At 38.0% G+C, this 22,771-nt stretch overlaps 1 protein-coding gene across 5 annotated transcripts in view; it reads right to left on the reverse strand.

Annotated features, from left to right (window-relative positions):
• Window positions 1–1,549: 1,549 nt before the first annotated feature.
• Window positions 1,550–22,771, reverse strand: part of bahcc1a (BAH domain and coiled-coil containing 1a) — a 93,754-nt gene continuing 72,532 nt past the window's right edge. For all 5 annotated transcript variants that reach the window (XM_028454377.1, XM_028454375.1, XM_028454376.1 and 2 more), the window contains 14 exons: window positions 19,961–20,075; window positions 19,180–19,396; window positions 17,613–17,804; window positions 16,201–16,362; window positions 15,790–16,079; window positions 12,317–12,446; window positions 12,121–12,235; window positions 11,183–11,258; window positions 7,851–7,959; window positions 7,647–7,763; window positions 6,148–6,309; window positions 3,758–4,992; window positions 3,418–3,654; window positions 1,550–3,311 (listed from right to left, as the gene is read on the reverse strand). In XM_028454377.1, the coding sequence (XP_028310178.1) occupies window positions 3,102–3,311; window positions 3,418–3,654; window positions 3,758–4,992; window positions 6,148–6,309; window positions 7,647–7,763; window positions 7,851–7,959; window positions 11,183–11,258; window positions 12,121–12,235; window positions 12,317–12,446; window positions 15,790–16,079; window positions 16,201–16,362; window positions 17,613–17,804; window positions 19,180–19,396; window positions 19,961–20,075 (3,367 nt within the window). In that variant the 3' untranslated portion in view covers window positions 1,550–3,101. The remainder of the gene's footprint in view (window positions 3,312–3,417; window positions 3,655–3,757; window positions 4,993–6,147; window positions 6,310–7,646; window positions 7,764–7,850; window positions 7,960–11,182; window positions 11,259–12,120; window positions 12,236–12,316; window positions 12,447–15,789; window positions 16,080–16,200; window positions 16,363–17,612; window positions 17,805–19,179; window positions 19,397–19,960; window positions 20,076–22,771) is intronic.

A 22,771-nucleotide genomic window follows, 5' to 3' on the forward strand; every position in this document is an offset into this window, starting at 1 on the left:
ACGACAGATTTAGATATAAATGTGTCAGCATGAATCCACGACTTACACATCTACAACTCTTATAAACTGGATGACATTAAAATCTAATGAGCAGTCTAACTAAAAAACTATTGGACGGATTTGATTACATTGTCAGGAAATAGCTGTACCTATAATTAAAAATTACTTTTCTGAATCTGTGAGAGTTTGTATTTAGAAAGCTCCACATCAAATAAAGCTCCACCATCAAATAAAGCTGGCAGGCTTTATTTGATGGTGTGTCAGATATGTCTCTATTTTAGCTTTTTGCTGATTTGCCAATACTGCCCAATAATAAATGTCTTATATTAAGGTCATTTATATCTTTATTGAATTAACAGGTTAAGGCTACTTTTAATTTGATGCTTCACAGGATGTATTCCACAAATTAACATCATCTATGCAATGTAAGAAAACTAGATGAGCCATATTTTATTTATGGAAAAATGTTTTTATCAAGTTTTCTCAAACAGCACATATCGAGTTTTCACTATCTGTGGAAAAACTGATACCGATGTAGAGCAGTATTTAGTGGACAATATTGGCTGATAATAAAGCCCTTTTCTAATTTGTAACTTGTTATATTTGATTTACGAAAGACTGTAACTCCATAACTCCACTGTGATGATAGTTTTGTTGAAGGACTTGTCTCACACAATTTTAATTTATATTTGTAGACCAGAAGATGTGTTATATATGTAAATATGACTCATCATGTGTTATTTATCTTTATTCCCCCGCATTCCCATTAATTGTCAGGAGTTTCATGTGACTTATTGGTTACTTCCAGGCAGATCTCCCACCCAATGTGCGTATAGCATGGTTAAATATTAAAATTAAATGTGTGAATTTTGAGTGAACAGCTGTTTGTGCAAACTTTAATAAAACCTGAATGATTCCGTCTTAGGGGAAAGGCCACACTAGATCGTTTACAATAAGTCAATATATATATACAGTACATAAAGGTATATCATATTCTATTAACATGTAATTGAAAACAATTGAGTTCCATCAAATTCCCCTGGCATTCTTTATATAATCAGCTGTTTTTCACAGTTGTGTGTCTGACCTTGAGTGGGCTTCACACTATTTTGTGATTTTTTTTTTACTGGGCTGTGGTGTTCCTTTATGTTGTCGTCAATGACTGACTCAGAGTAAAAGACTAGATGTGGATGAAAAAAAGATGAAGGTAAAATTGACAGAGCACCAAATAATGAACTTATTCGACAATCGTTTGTGAATGAGCAGAATCCAGTGTTGCTTTATTTTTACTCTTTTTCCACTAGATGGCCTCTAAATGACCAGTTTTAATATAAAAAAATGCACCACACCAAGAAACAAAAGTCACATTCTCATAGAAGCGCTCTTGGCGTGAACAAACAGCAACGTTGACAATAAATAAAATGTTGGCAAATAAAAAATAATAAAAAAAAAAAAATGTTCAGAACAAAAATACTCAAATTGCATATTAAACAAGACAAAAATAAAAAGAATGTACTTGGCACAAATTAAATAAACCGTAGTCGTTTTACAGACTGAGTGGACCTTCAGTAGGTTATATCCATTGCTCTGTGAATCTGATTGTCCCTCACAGTTAGCAGAGCGCGAGTGCGTCTGTACTCTACAGAGTAGACACTCAAGTAGATGTTTTCAGATAAATCATCTGTACTCATCACGTTTCTTTGACAGTACCTTAACTTTCATAGTCACACCATTGGGTAACATTTTGGTGCACATATCTCCTATTAAACAAAGCTGCAGGTACATGTGCAAAAAACCCATTGTCACAATGCAAAACCAATATAGTTGCACGTAGCAGAGGACATATCTTTAATTTCCCAGTGATTTCTGATTTGGGTTCAGTACAGGTGCTAGATATTTAAATAAAGTTAATGAAGATATTAAAGACACTTTGGTATCTCGTAGGCCATTATGTGCAGAAGCATGCATTATTGAGTGTAATGCAAACAAAACCTATTTCACATCCCTCTTTATCTTGATTTGTGTGGATTATAATGATGTTCACCTCATGCAAACACAGCAACCTCTCTTTTTTTGACACATAAATGCAGTCCAGTGGGAACCATTTTTTTTTGATGTGGACGAATGAGCCAATCATAAATAATAAAGGCATTGTTTTCAGAGATCGACTCAAAATGGGAGTAACAGAAAACCTACACAAAAAGCCACTTGACCTATTTTAAAACAGGATGACCCCTCGCTCACAGAGAGTGAGTCCTGTCCTGTTTAGACTGAATCATTCCGTCTTTGTTTGTGCTCTGTATGTCTTGGTCTGTCTCAGTAGAGTATCTGCAGTGCAACATTAACAACACGTCTCAAAGCAATGAAAACAACCACAACCAAAATGTATACTACATCCATATAAAAATAAATCAATTGCAAACATGGAAAGATACAATTCATATATACAATAAACTCCTGTATAAAATAGTTTTTATGTACATATAGACAACAACAGCAATACAATATTCGAACTGTACATATATACACCTGAACAATTAGGACAGGTGAGAGGTACTGAAGTGTATGGCTTGATTGGAAAATGTTTCAAATATTTACAGACATCGACTTTCCCGTCCTTTACATCTTCTTATTGGAATGAAGAGGAGTAGGGATAGCTCCGGGCCTCCCTTTAATTTCCATTCCCTCAGGTAAGGCTGCCCTTCGATTGGTCCACATGACCTTTAGCCTCTTGTTTCTCGGCCCAGTTCAGTGTAATCTCAGCTCTTTGGTGACATTTGATGGAGCTGGAAGCACGAGTCCAAAAAGCAGCCGTGAAGCTGTCAAGTACATGGAATCTTAGAAAAAAGAAATATCAGGACTTTAATTTGGACATTCAATCATTTATGCAAGTATCAACCAGTTATATCATCTCATATTTTCTTCACAAGGGTTGACACCTGAAGTATCCAGTGTGTGATTTTAGACAGCTCCGTGTTGACATTTAGTCCTTGACGAACTCTCAAGAACTGCTTTCATATTGCAAGGGTGGATGTCACAATCAAAGCCATGCGTTCATTTTTCTATCCAATGAAATCCTTCAGTAGTGTCCCAATGCAGCATCAGCACTGGATGGAAACCCCTTCAGCAGTGACCAGCTGACCAGCGGTGGGGTCATAAGTCCCGGCCAGGTAGTAGAGGTCCGGAGGGGAACTGTTTGGCTTCTGGTTGCGAGTCAGACATTCGTACTCCTCCCTGCTCACCACCTGGCACTTATGGGAGATTGTCTGGACATCGTTCTCATCCTCGTGACACGACTGGTACAGAGCATGCTAGACGGGAAGAAGACACTCAGTTGCTTTTTTCTGTATCGTTCAACAACAACATCATGGGAATGCTCCTGGTGCTATTTTGATGTAATCGACCTTCCTGACTTACCTTGCCATCGCGATGCCTCTTGCCAAGCTTGGTCTCCTCAGGATGGTAGAACCACTTTACTTTTACGACCATACTGGAAGTCCAAGATTCCCAGAAGTTCTCAATTTGTCCCACATATGGGAGGTTAGGCCGTCCAGCTGACAGAAACACTGCACAGTCTCCAACTCTGACGGTGTCTTTGCCTCGCACTATGGCTTTGTAGAAAAGCTTTCTGGCCTTACCTTTTAGGCCTCGCCTCTGCACAACACAAGACACATAGACTTAACTTAACATTTTTGTTATTTTCAATCACATCATATGTCCTGGTTTACGATTCGACAGATGGGTCACATCTCCTCACCTGTGTAGGATTTCCTAACCACCGCCACATTTGTCGTCCTGATAGGAAAGTAGACATCTTTGGCCTGGGAATGAATAAACTGTCACCTGGAAGCATTCTGGGCTTCTTCATAAATTCTTTTGTTAGTTTTGAGGGGGAACTTGCACAATCTTTCCTCTTCAGGACTTTGTTGTTAGAAAGTGTGTCCTGAAGCCCTCCTTTGACGTTTGAAACTGCCACAGCTTTGGCCACAAAGGAGTTCTGGCGAGGCCTTGAAGAGGTTGAAGGTTCAGATGGTTGCAGAAGCCCTCGATGGGAGGACAGACAACTTTGTAGCATTAGAGGGGGAGTGTCTTCATCCTCTGAACTGTAGGACGAATCGTTGTCAGAAGAACACAAGCTGGAGCTGGAGAGCGAGCCTGAAGAAGACGAGCTGGATGAACCAGAGGAAGATGACGAGACAGAGAGACGAGAAAGGAAGCGGCCAGGAGTTCGTAGTCCTCCAGAGGAAGCCGACAGGGCAGCTCTTCCTTCTACTTCTTCCTCATCATCATCCAGATCAGAGTAGGAGCTGTGACAGTCTCTATGAGAATTGAAGCCGAGGTCGTTGTACTCCCCTAAATGTAGAGAAGAGGTCTTCCTCTGGGTTGAGGTTCCTTTCAGGAGAAGCTCTACACTGGAAGCCCCGCCCTTTATGTTGTCTTTAACCAGCAGGACTGGATGAGAGTAGGTGTCCGTCCTCGTCAAAGTGCTCACACTGGACGACATACCTCTTAACAACAGAGCCTTACTATTCTTTGTCTTTGGAGAAGTCACTCCTTCATGATCCAGCTTGACCAAGACCTCATGACCAGATTTCTTGCTTCTCGGCATCATGAGCTCCTCCTGCCTGCGCCTCCCTCCGTACAGGCCGCTTCTGACACCCAGTGACAAACCTGAACCTGATCTAGGAGGCTGAGTGCAGAAGGAAGAGTAACAATTTGCAATGCTTCTGAAAGAGTCCACCTCAAAGGAGCAGCTGCTGAAAAGGCCTTTGGACGGGACGGTGGCCGCTGAATGTGTTTGATGAACAGAGAAAAGCTCATCCTCCTTTCTTCTTGCAGGCTTTTTAGGGGCCCCATCGAAATGAAATAAATTGTCGGAAGCTCTTTTCCTGGAGTTAGTCAATGAAGGCCAACTCAGGAATGGGGAAGAATTTTTACTGATGTTTTCAGCTTGCTGTTGTCTTTGTTTTTTCCCAGAACCCTTTGGTCTCCCTAAAATAAAAATGAAAATAACATGTTAGAAGGGATGTGCGGATCTGTGAGGCAGTGTGATAGCAGGACTGATACACAACTATATTTCTAACTAAACAAAACGTAATCCACTCTCTGATGCACCTTAAAGTTACTGATCATGGGTTCAAGTCCCTCTGTTGGTCGCCCAAATTATCAGTTACTCTAAGTTCGGCGATAGATTGGCTACCAATTCCAACGTCTTTAGCTCTGCCTTGTACTCAGTTTAGCAGAGATAGGCAACACATGTATAGCACAGAAAGGCACATGAAACCAGACAAGACAAGAACCTAATAAACTGAAAATCAATCTTTAAGATTCAGACATTTTATTGTAGTTTATTACGGAGGTTATGTTTTTGCCAGCGTTAGTTTATTTATTTGTCTGTGAACATTTTAACTAAAAAAATTAATGGACAGATTTGATTCAATTGTCAGGAAATGTCCGAAATGGGATAAGAACAAGTGAGTAGATTTTGGGGATGATCCGGATCAAAATCCTGAATCTGGATCAGTTTTAATAATCATAAAATCCCTTTCTGTCATCATTGGTGAAAATTAAAAAAAAAATAATATCTCTGTAACTCATAATGGACTGATGTTCATGACATTTGACACAGAGTAGATGTAGAATTGGTTGGATACAAATTGAGCAACATTATTAGCGAATATTCAAAATTTTTAAGAAGATTCCAACAATTGAGAAAGATTCAGAATGTACATCTCCAATTTTGGAAAACAATACAAAAAAAGTATATGTTATGGAATTTCACGTTGAACAGTATGAAATGTCAAATAAAAGTGCAACAAAATGTGCATTTTTCCTGTTTTTTTTTCTTTTTTTTTTACATTCATTGCAGACAACATAGTTGACATTTAATAGTTGTACCTGTAAAAAAAAATGTTTTTAAATGTGACTGCACTCCTGGGAAAAGAAGAGAAATTTAAAACCACAGCATTAACTGAGCTCACAACAATTATTTATTTCACTGCAGCTTCACTTAACCTCAACTTGTTCACCTCTGGCTTACATGCTTTGTTAAAGCAAGCACTTAAAACAGAGCATGTGAAAAAGACACTTGAAATAGCTTCATTTATTAATTGAGGGAAACATTTACGTGTAGGAAACATTTTGCACCTGGTTTTCTTTTAGAGACAGTGACGTGCTGAGTGTCAGGGCCAGTGTTCACTGTGCTGGGTTTGTCAGAAGGCCTGTCGTTGTTACAGCTCTGCTCCTGACTGGTCCTTCTTTTGGCTGTTGTCCCAGTTGGTAACAGCAGAGTCGGCGACGACTCCTCACCTAAAGTTCAATAAATGAAGAATAAGTATTTAAACCGGGAGTAACACTACAACATGGAAGCAGCAGGGCTCCCACACCTTTTTACACAATGATTTTTCGAAACTTTTCCAAAACACTTTTCCAAATTTCCATCACTTAGTTTTGAACCGCTAAGATCTATTCAAGACCATTACAGCGCGGGCCTTTCCAGTGCAACAGAGGTCTGACAGTGTGCCAAAAACATGGCACAGAGAATACAAGTTGTGTCCATCACTTATCTATCATATAGCATCGTACAATGGCGCAATTTCCTTTGACACCCATTTAGCAATTTAAAAAACAAAAACAATGCATCAGCTATTGAATGTAACATTAAACAACAACTAACTAAGTGCTACCATGTTTAACTATAAGATTATAAGATTACAATTTAATAAAAGCAATGTAGTACACAAGGTGTTAGGGTTAATGGACTTGCTAAACGTCTCATAGTAATAGCAAAGGTTGGATTTTAAACATTAAAATAAACTAGGCTATAATTCCATTAAATTTTCCAAAACAGTTAAATTATTGCATCGGTCGATTATAATTGTAATCGCGTCATTGATAATTATTTACAATAATGGTGTAATTTTAATAGTAATTGTAATTTTAAAAATCTGTTGCAGTCATAATTACAATTACATTGTAATTGAGTTAGATAATTGACTTTGTAATTCTAATTGCCATGAAAATTCTATAAAAATTGTCAATCATAATTAAAGTTCTATGTACAGTTCTACACATATGTAGTTAACAATTATTAAAATACGTTTCATATCAAGCTTTCCCACATTTTACCATTTAAAAAAAAACAATCTAAGGGTATATACTGACAGAAAAAAGACTCAGATGTCCACACCAAACATATTAAAACCTATATATTTTCATTGATTAGGATGCCTAACAAGGCAACCAATAGATAGGAAATAAATTAGATGATAGATATTTGTTTTTAGTGTATTTTACAGCTGATTTAGGGCCCGTTATCATAAGATATGCTAACAGAAAGCTAACACAAGCTTTTATTAGGTTACTTATTTCAGGCTCAGTAATTGTGATTTATTGTAATTGAACTTTAATAATTGAGAACATAATTGTAATTGACTTTCTGATGATAAAAAATGCTGTAATCGTAACTAAATTGTAATTGAACATGGGTAATTGAAAATGTAATTGTAACTGAAAAACGTAATTGATCCCAACCCTGTTTTTCAAGACTAGAAAATAGTTTTTTCAAATTCCACAACTTTTCTTGGAACTACATGACCATGGGGACCCTGTGGAAGATATAAATCAGACAGAATGCAGGAACCTACAGCAAATCTGGTATCCAGGAGGCAGGAGACGGATGTTTGGGAGGGAGATCTTGCCTCGGTCTCCATCATCAAACTCTACCATCACTCCTCCCTGCTTTCCCTCATCAGACGAACCACCTGAAAAAAAAAACCCACAAAAGTTGTCATTGATGAGATCAGAGTAACTATATGTGAATCACAGCCAATGGGTGTCAGATTTGTCACCTCTGCGGACGTAGCCTGGGTACAGGCAGCGCGAGCGCTCACTCCAATAAGCACATATCCTGGTTCCATTGGTGAGCACAGCATCCGACTCTGGCCGAACATCCAAGACCTGGAAACCACATCAAAACCTAATTAGGATTCATTACAGGGCACACGCAAAGCCCGCACAGATATGTGCACACACACGTGCACACATGTCTACAAAAAGTGAGAGCAAGGAATTATTGTGCTTGGGCAGTCACTGTTCCACTTATCTCCAGCCAATGTGCCAGTCAAGGCTGAAAAGAGCGGAAGCCATGATGCAGTAAATCCTGACTTGCTGAGTAATATTAAAGAGGGTCTGAATAGGGGGCTTGTGATTGCAGGTTGCCAGATCCTCTCTTTGACAATACAGGCAGCCCCGGCTTCCGCCACACGAGGGGGAGGTGGGGGGGCTCTTTCAGGTTGCTCTCATTTACTGTTGCCATGGCAAAGGAGCCTTTGACTGATGAGGTGTGGATGTGTGTGTGTGTGTGTGTGAGTGTGTGTGTGTGTGTCTTTGTGTGTGTGTGTGTGTGTGTGTGTGTGTGTGTGTCTTTGTGTGTGCCTGGATGCATTCAAAACAAAGATAGAGGGGGCTTGGTGAGGTTGGGGATTTTGGTGTCAGACTCAAATAAATTGATTCTGGGGTAATTTAAAGACAGGAAAGTGGAAGTATGATATAATTGCAGCCAGCTGCGATGTGATGAGAGCCTGCATTAATGCAATGTTGCTAGAAGTGCTTAAAGGGACGGTTAGAGGATGACACAGTGAGACCGCTTTGTGAGGAACATTTCAGTGTAGCTGCAACTGTTGTAATAGAAATAGTGAATAATGATTAAAAACCACAGTGTTGAATTCATCCAAAAGGTGTTGTTATTTACAAAGGCTTTACATTTAATAACAATTTACAAGGTTAGTTCTCCATTAGGTATTGTGGTGTAAAAATACGGAATGCTAAAAGACGTGTAACTGCAAGCTCGTCATTATTACATTTACAGTAATTCATTAAATTTAGTTTTTTTTCCTTTTTCACAATTTCTATATTTCTATCATCTTCTTACACAAGGATGAACATACTGTATGTGTACGTATGAACACATTTAATGTGTTCTTACTGAAATCTGGATTATTTTTTTCACATAAAAAGGTGAGGTCCCTTGCATAGGCATAATGTTTTTTGACCCTATACTGACACATAAAAAGAAAAAAAATTTCTAATTCCATTTTATGTGCCGGTAATCCCTTATTGTGCATGAAACGCATAAACTAAACATATACTGTTATTATTACCTCCACCAAGGAGGTGATATTTCAGGATTACGTTAAAAGTAGTTAACACATTTTGAAAAAACTATAACCAAAGACCATATGCCATGGAAGATTCCATTAAATTTTAGAGGAAATCTGGATGAATATAGTGACTAGTTCAGTTTAAAAAAAAATGGAAAAATCCATATGTCTCATTGGTAAAATTTCAAAAACTCGGTTTCAATATCTCGGTCTATCATTGACCGATCTTTATGGAATTGGACTCAGTTACGTTGGGTTAGTTCCTTACTTACATCACTGAGTTTCATCCGGATCGGAACCGGTTGTGCATTTCATCGCGATTTTTCGGAAAAATTGGGGTGCTAATAGATTTGGACGTATTGTATCGTTATTAATCGTAATAGAAGTTTCTTATAAACCTTTAATGTGTGGATTATTATGGTACCATCACCAGGATCACTGATCCAGATAACTGTCAATATCTGGCAGAGAGAATATTTGGCGCTTAGATGAGGTTTGCGCTCTCTGAGTGGTGCTCTTGTTATTAAATACATTTACTTACGATAGAATTACAAAATAATTCACACAAACGGTATCTAAACTACAAAATTACCTCACTACGTTTAGAGTGTGTGTAAAATTTTAAATGTCCTGATTTTCACTACATAGTTATTGTTGATATACAACAACAACAAAAAAAAGGAAAACGTATGAAAATTGCTGTAAAACTAAGTTTCTATAAATGCACTGCAACCCCCTCCCATTATTGGTGGCTCCTGCAATAGTGATGTGACAACAAAGCCACAGAGCAAGATTAACATAAATACAGATTAGTGGTATCGTAAATACACATATTAGGAACCAGCGTATTAGTTAAAGCAGGGGTCCCCAATTTTACTTATTTTTTGTACGTTCTATTTTTTAATTCTGAAAAGTTGTCACTTCATAACATAATCTAATGGCTAGAGCGGAAATGGGCTCGTCTGTGAACGGTCGCATTTACAGACCTTGGAGTCGCTGTTAGCTTACCAATAAACGGGAAGAGATTCATCACTTTTATAATAAATGTTGACTAGGCCACTGGGAGTGAGGACCATGCCGGTGTCATGTACTGAGTTTGCATTGTACTGAGATCGTATATGCGCAAAAAATTCATTTTTGTTTATTTTTGTTTTCAAAATGAACGGACACATGTTTTATTTGTTGACTGGATTGGGTTAGGATTAGGGCTATCATTAGAATAGTTCACATAAAGCAGAGAAAAGGCTCTGCTGCCCTAAAAAGACAAACACGTACTAAACAAAATGCCCACACAATGTTTAGCTCTGTTACATTGAATGCTGTTTACAAGCAATCAAGAACAATAAAAAATCTCTATTACACTTCTTGAGTCGTCTTGTGTTTAAAAACAACTTTGTAATGTATGCAAACAAAACGAGGCGATGTGTGTAGGACGTGTTTGTTTTGTTTTTTTTATCATTACATGCCTCAACTACTTTTGCAGCAACAGTATGAGCCTTGTTTCTTCAGTCAACTCTAACATCATAAATATACATTATTATGTATAAAATATAACAAGTATCAAACTACAGAGATACAGAGAAAGACGTACGGACAATAACCATCACCACAGGTCTGCTTTTACTGCTTCTTTGTCAACAAGAGCCGATAAAAGATTATTACTTTGTAATCGAAGCGTGAGGATGGGATAATCCCTCCACATTCAACCGTCAGCTTAACGAATATTCAGCAACACACACACACACACACACACACACACACACACACACACACAGATCCCGTCCATCTGTTCCTATTCACTTAGGAGTTTAAATGGCCCCAATGACCCAGAGAGACAACAGGAGGGATAGAAAGAATGAAATAGTGAAGACAGAATAGACAAATAAAGCCAAACAAAAGCTGAGAAGCCATGGGATGATGGAAAGTCAGTGTGTTTAGGAGAAACACAAGTGTTGAGTTACCAAACGTTGATGGCTTTCCTTGTAACAAAGACTGATTTAATACATTAGGTTTGAACTTACGGCTTCCTGCAGCAGCTGCTCCAAAGAATAGATTCTTGGGCGGTTTCCTCTTTCGCCATCAATAACCACGCTATAGCTAAACATGATGCAAAGCAGAGAAGGAGGGGGAAAGATTAGCCTATTTTCAGATGCTTGTATTCTGCGAGCCTTGCTACTATATCATGTGTCACTGTTATAGCATCTCTGTGCTGCCTGAGCCAGAGGAGCACCATTGGTGCTGAGAGCTCGATATGAGATAATGTAAGATTGGTTAAGTCAGAAGGACAATACATAGAACGTGATACAATATCCCTTTGACGCCTGCAAGACCCCTAAAGCAAAATCCTCTACTTTTCTGCGTTGTTCCCTCATCTAAAAGGTTAACTAACAGCAGAAGAGGTGAAAGCTATGTATTACAGGTACTCACGTTACTGTAATTGAGTTGCTTTTATGGGTACTTGTGGTTTTTTGAATTTATTTCTAAATCAGTCATTTCACTTGTACTTAAATACAGTACATTTTGACACCCAAAAAGTTACTCAGTAAATTATCTGACATTATTGATCTTACTTCACTTTTTACTACTGCAATGTGTGTGTGTCCTTATTTTTAAGTCTTTTACTTAATTATACACATATTTAATGTTTATTCTTTCTTTCATCTTTGTTTCCGTTTATTCTTTTATTTGTGATGTTTTCTTGGATAAATAAAGGAATTCTGATTCTGATTCAGAACTACTCTTTGTATTTTCGGTCCAATGTTACTCTCTGATAAAATAAAATAGCATTTCAGTCATTTATTCTATCACACAGTAGGGGTGATAGTGTGATTTCCTGTAGCAGCCTCAGGAATAAGGTGGGCTATGTTTTCAACATTAAGGTATGAGGCCTACTTTGCAGGAATGAATTCATTTTTAAGTGCATCTATTAATGCATGTAATCAGCTCTGTGTTCACTTACATGTCTGGGATGTCTAGGGTGCGCACCCTGGCAGCATAGAGGAGCTCGTCTTCCTTTGAAATGAGCACCTTTAGTCCATCAGTCAACAGTTCTTTAGTCAGGACGCAGTTAGGAACTGTGTGGAAGAAAAATAGATCGTCAGCATATGCAACGTTTAACCTTAACATTTCACAGTAATGCAGGTCTCCTTCCCGACCTTCAGGGATCTTAATGCTGTGTGTTTGGCTGCTGTCTTCCTCTTCTTCTGAGAAACTGCTGCCATCCATCTGAAAGCCTTCATCTGCTGCAAAGCTCTCCAGCAGACGACTCACAGCTCGACCCTTTGGCTGCAGAACGCCATTCAAAAGATAGACCCACAAATAAATAAATGGAAACATGGACAAATAAAATACATGAAGCCTGAGTATGGAACTTAATCCATCAGTGTGTTAAATGATGCATGTTCAGTTTTGAAAAGACAATATACAACATAAAATAGGGATGTAACGATTCACTCAACTCCCGATACAATTTGATTCACGATACACGATTCTCTCACGATTTATTTTACAAAATGGGTTTGTTGACAAATGATGACTGAAAAATATTTCTTTATTTTTTGGGGGAAAAAACTATTTTGATTTTATTTTTCATTGTCAAAAGAATTCCTTGAGAAACTATTCAAAACAATGCAATTTAACTAAAAATAAATCTTGAATGAAATAAATAAAGTAATAATACAAATGAAGAAGAAGCCTATTAATTTAAATTCTGGTTCTATAGTAAACAATGCAAAACTACACAATAGTTGCTTTTCTTTTTAAAAGTACAACTGAAAATGGATTTTGTGCCTTAACAATTAGACTTTAAAAAAAAAAAAAAAACAGTCTGCACTGTATTTACGTCAGATATTTGTTTGGACCAGCAGAGGGCGCTGGTAACCCAGTGGTCGTTGACATGCAGATATCCTTGCAGTGAAGAAGAGATGCTATGCTAGCAGACAGAGCTAATAGAAAAACGTGACTTTTACAGATATTCACGTAATATTACAGATGGTGCTAAAGGGGTAAGGAATCATTTATGAACATGTTTAAGAGTAGAAAACGGCCAGAAAGAAAGTAGTAGCAGATTCCGCCTGCCGCCTACACTTTTGGACGAGAAGGATATGCAGAGTCTGCCTCGTCTGGGATGTTGCGAACACAGAAAGCTAGCTGCTAGCAGTGTTTACAGCTGCTAGCAGCTAGCAGCTGTAAACGCAGAACAAAAATCAAGATGATGAAATTGTCAGCTTTTTTTCATTCTTTCGTCCCTATTCTGGGACTATACTGGTGTGAAAACAACCCTAAAAGCTTCACAGGAGTCCACTGTGAATGGTAGCTTTACAATGTTTTTCTTAAACTACTATGTTTCAGTTAGCTTTTCTGTAGATACGGATTAAATCATGTTTTGAAAATGGTTTGCATTCACATGAAGCGTCTGTAGTACCTTTTCTAAGCCTATGTGTGGCGCTGTAAGGTTGTTACTGAGTGTACCAAAAATGTAGAAGAAGTCAAAGAAAGTTTGTGCAAATTAGGACTGCGTTGACCGATTAATCTAAAAGATAATCAATTAATCAGATTTAAAACTGAAATTTTTATTTATTATTGCAACTAAAACAATTTTTTTTAAAGGGAACCTTTTTAGGGTATTTTCAACAGAATGTGATACTTTGTGAGTTAAATCAGAAAATCCTTGACTTGAAAACTATTTTAGTGATATAATAATAAGAACATAACTTTTAATGACGTGTGTAGCATCAGGTCAAAATAAGTAGGCCAGAACTGATGATTTAGTGACTTTTAATTTCCTTTTCCTGAATCACCCGTTATATTAATTCCATCAAGTAAGCTGCTTTATTACAGACACGTGTGACCGAGGTGACGTGTGACATTGTCTAAACAAACAGCCCTGCTCTAATGTTTGTGGTTGAACTCTTTGCAGGTGGAGTTTTTTGGGGTTTTTTTTCAGTTGGCCCACATCCACAAAGCTGTGCAGGTGATGGTTTTGTGTGCAACAAAATTCCCCTTTAGACCAGTGTTTCCCAAACATTTCACAGTCCCGTACCCCGTCAGACATTTAACGTGAAACCATGGGAAACCACACTGACAGCCTTTTCTTTTATTAGTTTATTTTATTTAGATTTTTGTACATTGTTTGTTTCTCTTGTGTTAAGTATGGATTAACTATTTAGTTTGAACTGTGTTCCTGTGTGTGGCAATTCTGAGAGTTTTAGTCCTGGTTTGGTGCTTTGTTTTATCAGTAATTATTGTTATTTGTCATACTTGTTCTTTTTTGTCATGTTGTATTCCCTCTGTTTAAATACCTTTTACATTCTATGTTGCCTTTTAAAATCTGGCCAGGGACACCAGATGAAAACTAGCCTCTTTTGGCTAAATCTGGCTCATTTACTGTTTATTAATGTGCATTGTCCCTTTTAAATAATCAATAAATTCAAATTGGATACAATGTAACCCTACAGTGAAAACTTTCCCTTAATTTTTTCCAATCCTGTTGAAGAAATATATATTAGAAAATATTAATAATCGGTAAGGACACTATAAATGATCTTATTTAGAATTATCACACAATTTATCTACTTAATAAATTAGCCTACTGGCATTTTCTGTTAGAAAAAAATAAATAAATAAATCATTGAATCTGTGAAATACAACTCACTATTACTTTAATGAAAAGCATGAGGTTGAGAAGATGAACAGAACTCTGCAATGTTTGGCTGAGTCTTGTTCTGTCTTTTGTTTTCATGTTCGTCAAAGCTGAAAATCCACTTTCACACAAGTACGTGGTGACAAAGGGCATCAAAGTCTTGACAGCACGTTTGGCGAGCATGAAGCAAAACGTCATATTTGCGCTTTTTTGATGAGATAGTTTTTGTCACCACTAGAGGGCAGTCTTACTTAGTCCATTTGTGGCAATGCATGGAGGCTCCTGACTGCTGCTCTACTTATATTCTAGTTTTATTTTTTTACTTTTGTACCCACTATGACAATTTGCATGCCCCTGGGGGTACCCGTACCCCACTTTGGGAACCTATGCTCTAGAACAGGGATATTCAACTCTATTACAGCTGGGGCCACAAAAATGTGATTGCATCTGATACGAGGGCCACATTATCAACATTTATGTCAGCATTAGAATAATGATTGATGTGAGCATTTTGTCTTTGTGGTTTTTATGTTTTGTCAATTTTTAGTTTTATTTTATTTTAGTTTTTGTTCATTTTTTGTGTTCTAGTTTTAATACAAAGTAGTTTTCTGTCATTTTCTACATTTCTGTCATCGATTTGTGCAAATTTGGGGTCACTTTCTGCATTTTCCTCTCATTTTGTTGTCAGCTTCTGAGTCTTTGGAGCTCTTCTGTAATGTGTTGTTGTTTTTTGTGTGGTCTGCCTACGTTGTCCACGTTGTTATTTTACGTATGTTTTACGTGTTTTTTGTGTACTTTATTGTTGATTTTTGTGTATTGGGAGTTATTTTGTGTATTATGTTGAGTTTTATATTCCTTCCAACTTCTTGAAACATTGCCACATGCGGCAATGTTGATGACTTTCCTTAAGAGTTCATCTGTTATGTGTTATCGGTGATAATTTGGGTTAATTTATCTGATTAAAAATGCAGACAACCTGCTTCATACCTTATTGATCGATCCCCTCAGCATTGTGCTCTTTCGCGTGGCCCTCTTCAGTCTCTCACTGGTAGTTGGGAACGTAGCCAGTCCCATGCTCCTCCTAAAGCGGCTTCCTCTGGTCCCCAGGCTGCCCCATCGCTGCTCTTTAGACCTCGGACCACGTGTTCTCCTGATTCCCTCGGGCCGTTGCTTTTGCTGATCTTTGTAGCTTTTGACTGCAGCGGCAAATCCAGGCTTACAGGTGGCCTTCTTCCTTACTTTGACTTCCCCCTCCGTGCCAGACAGACTGTGGGAGCCTGTTGAATTCAATTAGAGAAACAGATTTAGTCCAGGTTAACAAGAGAAGAAGGTAAAAACTCAAAAACAGATGCTTCTCATAAAGAGGCGGTTAAGGTGACCCATAAATTCAAGTCTCACCATAAAGCTCTTGTCTCTGCTTTTTGTTCCTGGCTTTCTGGTTGGCCTCCAGCTTCACCACAGATGACGGACTGGGACCAGTCACAGTCATCTCTCTGGATGGTTGGACCCTGGGATCTTGACCTTCATCAGTCTCATAACTGCCTTCCTCGTCGTGATCTTCTACACATGACAATAAACACCACAAATAGACTTTGTTCAGCTTTCTTATTTCTAGCTGCCATTCCCAGTCCAATGTGTCATTTTTAGGACTTAGCTGACCAGTAAATGTCTTTCACTTCCTTTTCAACCTTTTCACAAGCACTTCATTAGCATTTCAGTTAATAGCTTATCAGTTCATAGAGATGATGTATGAAGTGCTTTGCCTCTGCGGTATTTCCTAGTATGAAACCACATGTTCCGTCTTTGACCCAGTCTACTGGTCTCCAGGGCTGTCAAAGCCTCTCACTGCCAAGTGTCCACAGCTGTGGCTGCACATCACACCCGCTCAGTCTGCAAGGCCAATCACGGAGGTGTGGAATGTCTACGCACCCTCCAGCCTGTTCGACATATTCATTACCGACTATTTTACTCCGACTGCGCCGATTAGCACCAGCAGCTTTGTTTTTTTTTTAAAATAAAATGTTCACAAAGCTACAATAAGTGTAAAAAAAAACAAAAACTAATGAGCATTTTAGCTGACACCTAATAAATTGATCTGGAATGATGTGATGTAGAAGGTGGAATTCTTTTCATGCACTATGGCAGAAATGGGCAACTTTTCTCACAGCAAGAGCCACAAAAATGTGATTATCTGATCCGAAGGCCAGATTATAAACATTTCTAACCAATCTGAGCATCAATACAGGAACATACAGAGGGTTTGTGTATTTTTCTGTTGTTGTTGATGTTTGGTGTGTTTTTGCAGTCATTTTGCTTTGCTTTATTTTAAACAATGTGTAAGTAACACGAGAATATTCCAAAGAACAATAACAACAGGCAAAACAACAATAATAATATTTTGTGCATTTTTGTGGTCATTTTGTACATACATCTTGTAAGTTTTTCTAGTAAATCTGTGGGTTATTTATTGTTCCTTTGTGCAATTTTTATAATTTGGTTGTTTTTTGGAGTAATTTTGTTGTCGCTTTGTGTATTTCCTTATCCTTTTATATTTTTCTGTCAATTTGTGTGTTTTTGTTTTTATTTTAGCATCACCAATTAACCCGACCTACATGGTTTACAGTCAAAACTGGGAAGAAGTTGAAATTCCTGGGGAAAAAACCATAAGCAAGCATGGGGAGAACATGCAAACTCCACACATATTGGTTTCATAAAATGTATCAAGTTAATGCCTAAATAATTGCTTTTTTGACACTGTACCATCACTTTCAAAATAAAAGACTTTTAAGTTTCAGCCATTTCCATTTCACCTTGATCAGAGGAGTCACTGTCCGGCGGCGAGCTTTCATCCTCCATTGCTTCCTGTCTCTGGCCGTGGGGAACCTTTGGCCTGGACTGGCTCAAATGGGCGGAGCTCTGTGTCATGGTGGTTGACGTCTTCTTACATCCTCGGCGCTCTGATCCTGCCCAGCTTTCATTAGGGACACTGTCCACACTGGTTGCTGAGAAAGGAATCAAAAACTCTATTGAACAAAAATCTATAATATTGTATAACAGAAATGGGCAACTTTTATCACAGTGAAAGCCACAAAAAAATGGCTGTGATGTAAAGGTCACATTATCAACCTTCAGATCATGTCAGCATTTAGAATAATGACCAATCTGAACATTAACACAGGAAAGAACAAAGGGTTTGTGTGTTTCTGCTGTCACTTTGTGTGTTTTTTGTTGTTGTTATTTGTCTGTATGTTAGTTTTTCATTTTTATTTGCATTATTTTTTGAAGTCATTTGTGTTGTCATTTTGTGTATTTTAATTTTTTTCATTTTGTTTGTTAAAGTGATTTTTGTGTGTTTTTGTCATTTTGTGTATGTTTGCGATTTTGTAAATTTTTCTGTCATTTTCTTCATTTACTCAGGTGGCGGCACAACTTCAGAACCTAACCTAGGCTTGGGCATTATATTGACATTCAAGATATATCGCCTATATCAATATATATATAATTTTGTAGCTAATTTTGTTTAAAAATACTTGTTTTAGGAATCACTGCTTTCACTACTTCCCAGAACAGCATGAAAAGCATAGTTAGATGGATTTCTGAGTGCGTCGTAACCCAGAACTTCCCCCGAAAACCTCCTCACTTCAGAACTCACTCACATGTGCTGTCCATTAAAGGAGGAAAAAGCCAAAAGTGGCACATATTGTGCAGCTGTTTGTTAATAAATGTGTCTGTGTGGCATTTTCAGTTTAACCCTGAATTGTCTTTATTCTTTATTTGGATCCCCATTAGCTTCCACCAGGTGGTTGCTAGTCTTCCTGGGGTCCATAAAAAGTAAAATTTACATTTCAGTACAATTCAAGAAGTCAAAAATACAATTCATATGTCAAAAATATTTACATTTGTAATGAATTACTATTATTTGTCTAAATATATAACGCATACAGTATTATACACATTACAAAACAAAAAATATAATATTAAATGTGCAGTTTATCTTGAAGAGAATTCACTTTTAAAAAAAAAATGTGTTGTTTTCTTCTTTTTGTTGTAACAATGGTATTCGGACATGAATTCCAAACAGCAGCTCTTCTATAGATAACTGGGACAACTAGCTTTCCTGATGTTATTTGATGAGTCTCATGCGTGTGGCAAAACCCACTGTATAAAAGTTTATCATGAAAAAATGTGGGTCAGACTTCATTTGAATTAAAATCATCAAGATTTATATCATATACCGCCATTTGAAGAAAAAATCTTGAGATACGAGATATAGCCCAGCCCTACCCTAACCCGCTGGTTGCCATGTCTGATGCAGAAAGTGAAACACAGCCAACAATAGCATGAAGCTAACTGTTAACAGAGAACGCCAGTGCTTACCTGTATCACTCTGTCCACTAGACTCAGCTTTGCTCGTGCCGTGGCTCCTGTGTCCGTTCTTGGTGTTGGAGTTGCAGGGCGACGCCTCCTTTTCTCCAGATCCTGTCCTCAGTAGAGTCTTTTTAACCTGGGCCTTCTGTTTGAGCGCCACGTCACTGCCCAGCTTGGCGCTGAGAACACTATGAAGGCTGTTTTTTCTGCAGCCTTGTGTTTTTATCTGCAGAAACAGAGGGAGATGAGAGAGCCTGAGAAAAAAAACAGCCACACTGAGTAAATGCAGCACGAAAAATCATTTGAACATCAGAGGAGGACGGCTCTCGTTTGCTTACAAACAGAGAACGGTAAAAAGGGACGGTAAAAAGCCTTTAGGGACAACAGATTTTCTAACGGAGAGGTGGAAGGTTTGACTTGTGAGGTTAACATATCATTAGAAAGAGAGAAAATGGTGATCAAACTGTATAATTCATCACTCTAACCTGACAGCTTTGATTGTATATTTGTATTATATTTTTTTTCTACTGCAATGTGTCCTTTTGTATTCAATCCTTATTTCATTAACAGTCTTTTACTTAATTATGTACGTTTTCTTTTCTCCTTCTTTCTTTCTTTAGTATGTTTATTCTTTTTATTTGTAATGTTTTTCTCAAGCCTCTGTGACACAAGTGATTTCCCCTTGGGATAAATCAAGTATTTCTGATTCTGAAATTTAAAAAAAAAAAAAAACCCTGGTTTAACAAAACGAAACCTTGACGAAGACGATCCATAGTCATAAAAAACCGACCTGTGCGCTGCTGAGACCCTCAAAGCCTCGGCTGCTCAGCTTCTTCCTCCTTCTCTGACCGTCTCCACTTCCTCCCAGATACTCAGGCGACAAGCCAAGCCCCGCCCCCGTCGACCTGCACAACAAACCAAGAGAGAGCCATTGATTAAACAAGAAAGGAGGGCTTTCAAAGAAACCTGGGTGCCTTCATCCCACGAGAGAAAAAAAATGGACGAGTCTCCTCAATATGGCATCTAATAACGTTCCTTTCTGAGTCTGATGAGCAGAATGATACAAAAGATGATGTCGCAGTATCTGAGCAACATACATGGAATCTGGGATTGTTTGAAGAATGCATTGTCTAGGTATCACTGCTTTGTGCTGGGAGTCTTCTGAGGAACCGTGCAGCCATCAAAGCTGCACGGTGGTTCGAAGGAATGTGTTTGTGTATAGATGTGCTGCTGTTTTCAACAAATATCATAGCTCCTCAGCATCACTTTGACACACTTCTGTGTTATGCAGAGCAGCATCACAGGCTAACCACTCCAAATGTCCTTGAGTTTCACTCTGGAAGCCTGCCCATGCACTGACTGCACTGATGAGAGCCAGGCCACGCTCAAACAAAAGATTAAATAACCCTTTCCCAGTGAGGAAATCAGTCACATTCACAGAGTGAAGCATTAGTGCACAATATGAAGTGGATTAACACTTTGTTGCATAGTCAAAATTTCATCAATGGTCTTTGCTTCACCTTTTTTAAACTCTTTATTTACATTTTTTTATGTTACATGAACAACAATATAACAAAACTAAATATGGATGGGTGTAAATATTCAGTCCTTTGTCTTATAGTTAATCCATTTGGTTCAGTGTTTCCAAAAATGTCTCAACTGGTTTCTAAGGTAAGCAGGTAAGGGGTTTATTTTGGTAATTTTTCCATTGAATATATTTCCTCCAAATAGGGCTGGGCGATTTTGCCTAAAAAAAAAAAAAAAAAAAGATTTTTTAAAGAAAAATTCTAGTTTTGATTTGATTTTTTCTCTCAATGTACTTAAAAATGACTGCAGACATAAGATATTGTCAAAAGTGCAACTTTATTGCTGTGATTGTCCTCAAGAGTTAAAATGCATAAAACAATCCCAAAATAAAAAAGTAGCTGAGGCTGTCATTCAACAATTTCAAACTTTAACCCAGGTTTAAGCAAAAGTGCAACAGCAACTTCACAGTACCTTAAATTTTCTGATTAAGAAATCAGATAACTACATATTTTATACCATTTAACATTACAATTAAAAAAATAATAAACTCTTCCCTCAGCATCTCAGCATAGTGCGAATAAAAAATGAAACATGCCTGTGGCACACATATAGCCTACTCAAAGGTAAACACATGTAAACAAAGAGGCTGGCTCACATTGCACTACGGTAACCCACAAGGACGGAACGCGGAAAAAAAAAGAAAAAAAAACATTTTTTATCTACAAATTTGATAAATCGATTAAATCGACATGACTTTTGGAGATGACATCCACCGGCACAAGACCAATGTAAACAATCATAGGGTCTAAACTAAAGCAGGGTCACCAACCTTTCTGACACTGTGAGCTACTTCATAGGTACTGAATAGTCTGAAGGCCTACCAGTTAAAAGCTCTTCCTAAATACCAAATGTTCTCGTTTTCACTTTAATCACAGGATAAGATAATAAGGAAGGCTAGCAGTAACTCAAAAAGGGAGGACATGTTTAAGTTTCAGCATGAAACACTTTATTTCTCCTAATTCATGCAATTGTTTCATTTTCAATACATTTAATAGAAAATTATTATCTTCCTACTAAAAAACAATTGTATGACTTAACATTATAGTAAAATGTAACAAATATGAATACCTTGTGTTTTTAAAAAGATATCTTATATATCACATTATAAATAACATACCACAACCCATACACTTAAAAAAATTTGTCACAATGTTTCAGTGAAAAAAAACATTTAAAGATGGCTATTTCAATACTAACGTACGAACTACGTCTCTCATATGTATTTATCTTTGTGAGTTTGAATCGTGGAAATAAAATCATATTTTAGATGGAGCTCATTGGTGACTAGAGCTGCTGAGGGCCCCTCACATGGTGACCCCTGTGTTTACAACACAGAACATATCTGATTACATATACGACCTCCCTCTGAAAGGATTGGATTTTTGGAAATAACCAGAAGATGTGCGAGTGGTCCGCAATGCATCTGCCTGCCCACAGCAACTCTTGCAATTCTGCAGACCCAGGTCAGATGTGTGCAGATGTTGTTTTTGTTCATATGTGACTTGACAGCATGTCAGCACAACATGTGAATTGAGATGTTTTCCACTAAGTGTGTAAATCTCATAATCAGAGCATGACAACGTGCACCTATAAGCATAAAGATAATGAGTAGATTGTCAGGCTGAGTTCCTGCTGACTGACAGGAGAGTGACAGAAGCACCAGTGAAGTATGAGTAGTCCCTGTAAGGCTCGTCCTTCCGCTGCTGGTAAACAGAATGTGACAGAGCCCCCGTTTCCTTAACTGGGGAGGGGGAGGCCCTGGTCGGGTTGAGCTTAGTGACTAATTAAACTAAATTGATTAGTAGGGTTTACTGGCAGGCCGTAGTTATCCCCAGCCTTTCCTCCAATCAAAGCGGGGCCACAAAGGACCACAGAGCTCTGCCACAGGAAGTGAGGCGTGCACGAAAACAAACAATCCCTGTGCACAGCCTCGTAAGCACACAGCTGCATCCATATCTAATTGCACAGATGCATAGACTACACAAGCAGTGAGGCTGAGTGCGTCACACACACA

The sequence above is a fragment of the Gouania willdenowi genome, chromosome 8 (assembly GCF_900634775.1).
Source record: "Gouania willdenowi chromosome 8, fGouWil2.1, whole genome shotgun sequence".
NCBI classification, from domain to species: Eukaryota; Metazoa; Chordata; class Actinopteri; order Blenniiformes; family Gobiesocidae; genus Gouania; species Gouania willdenowi.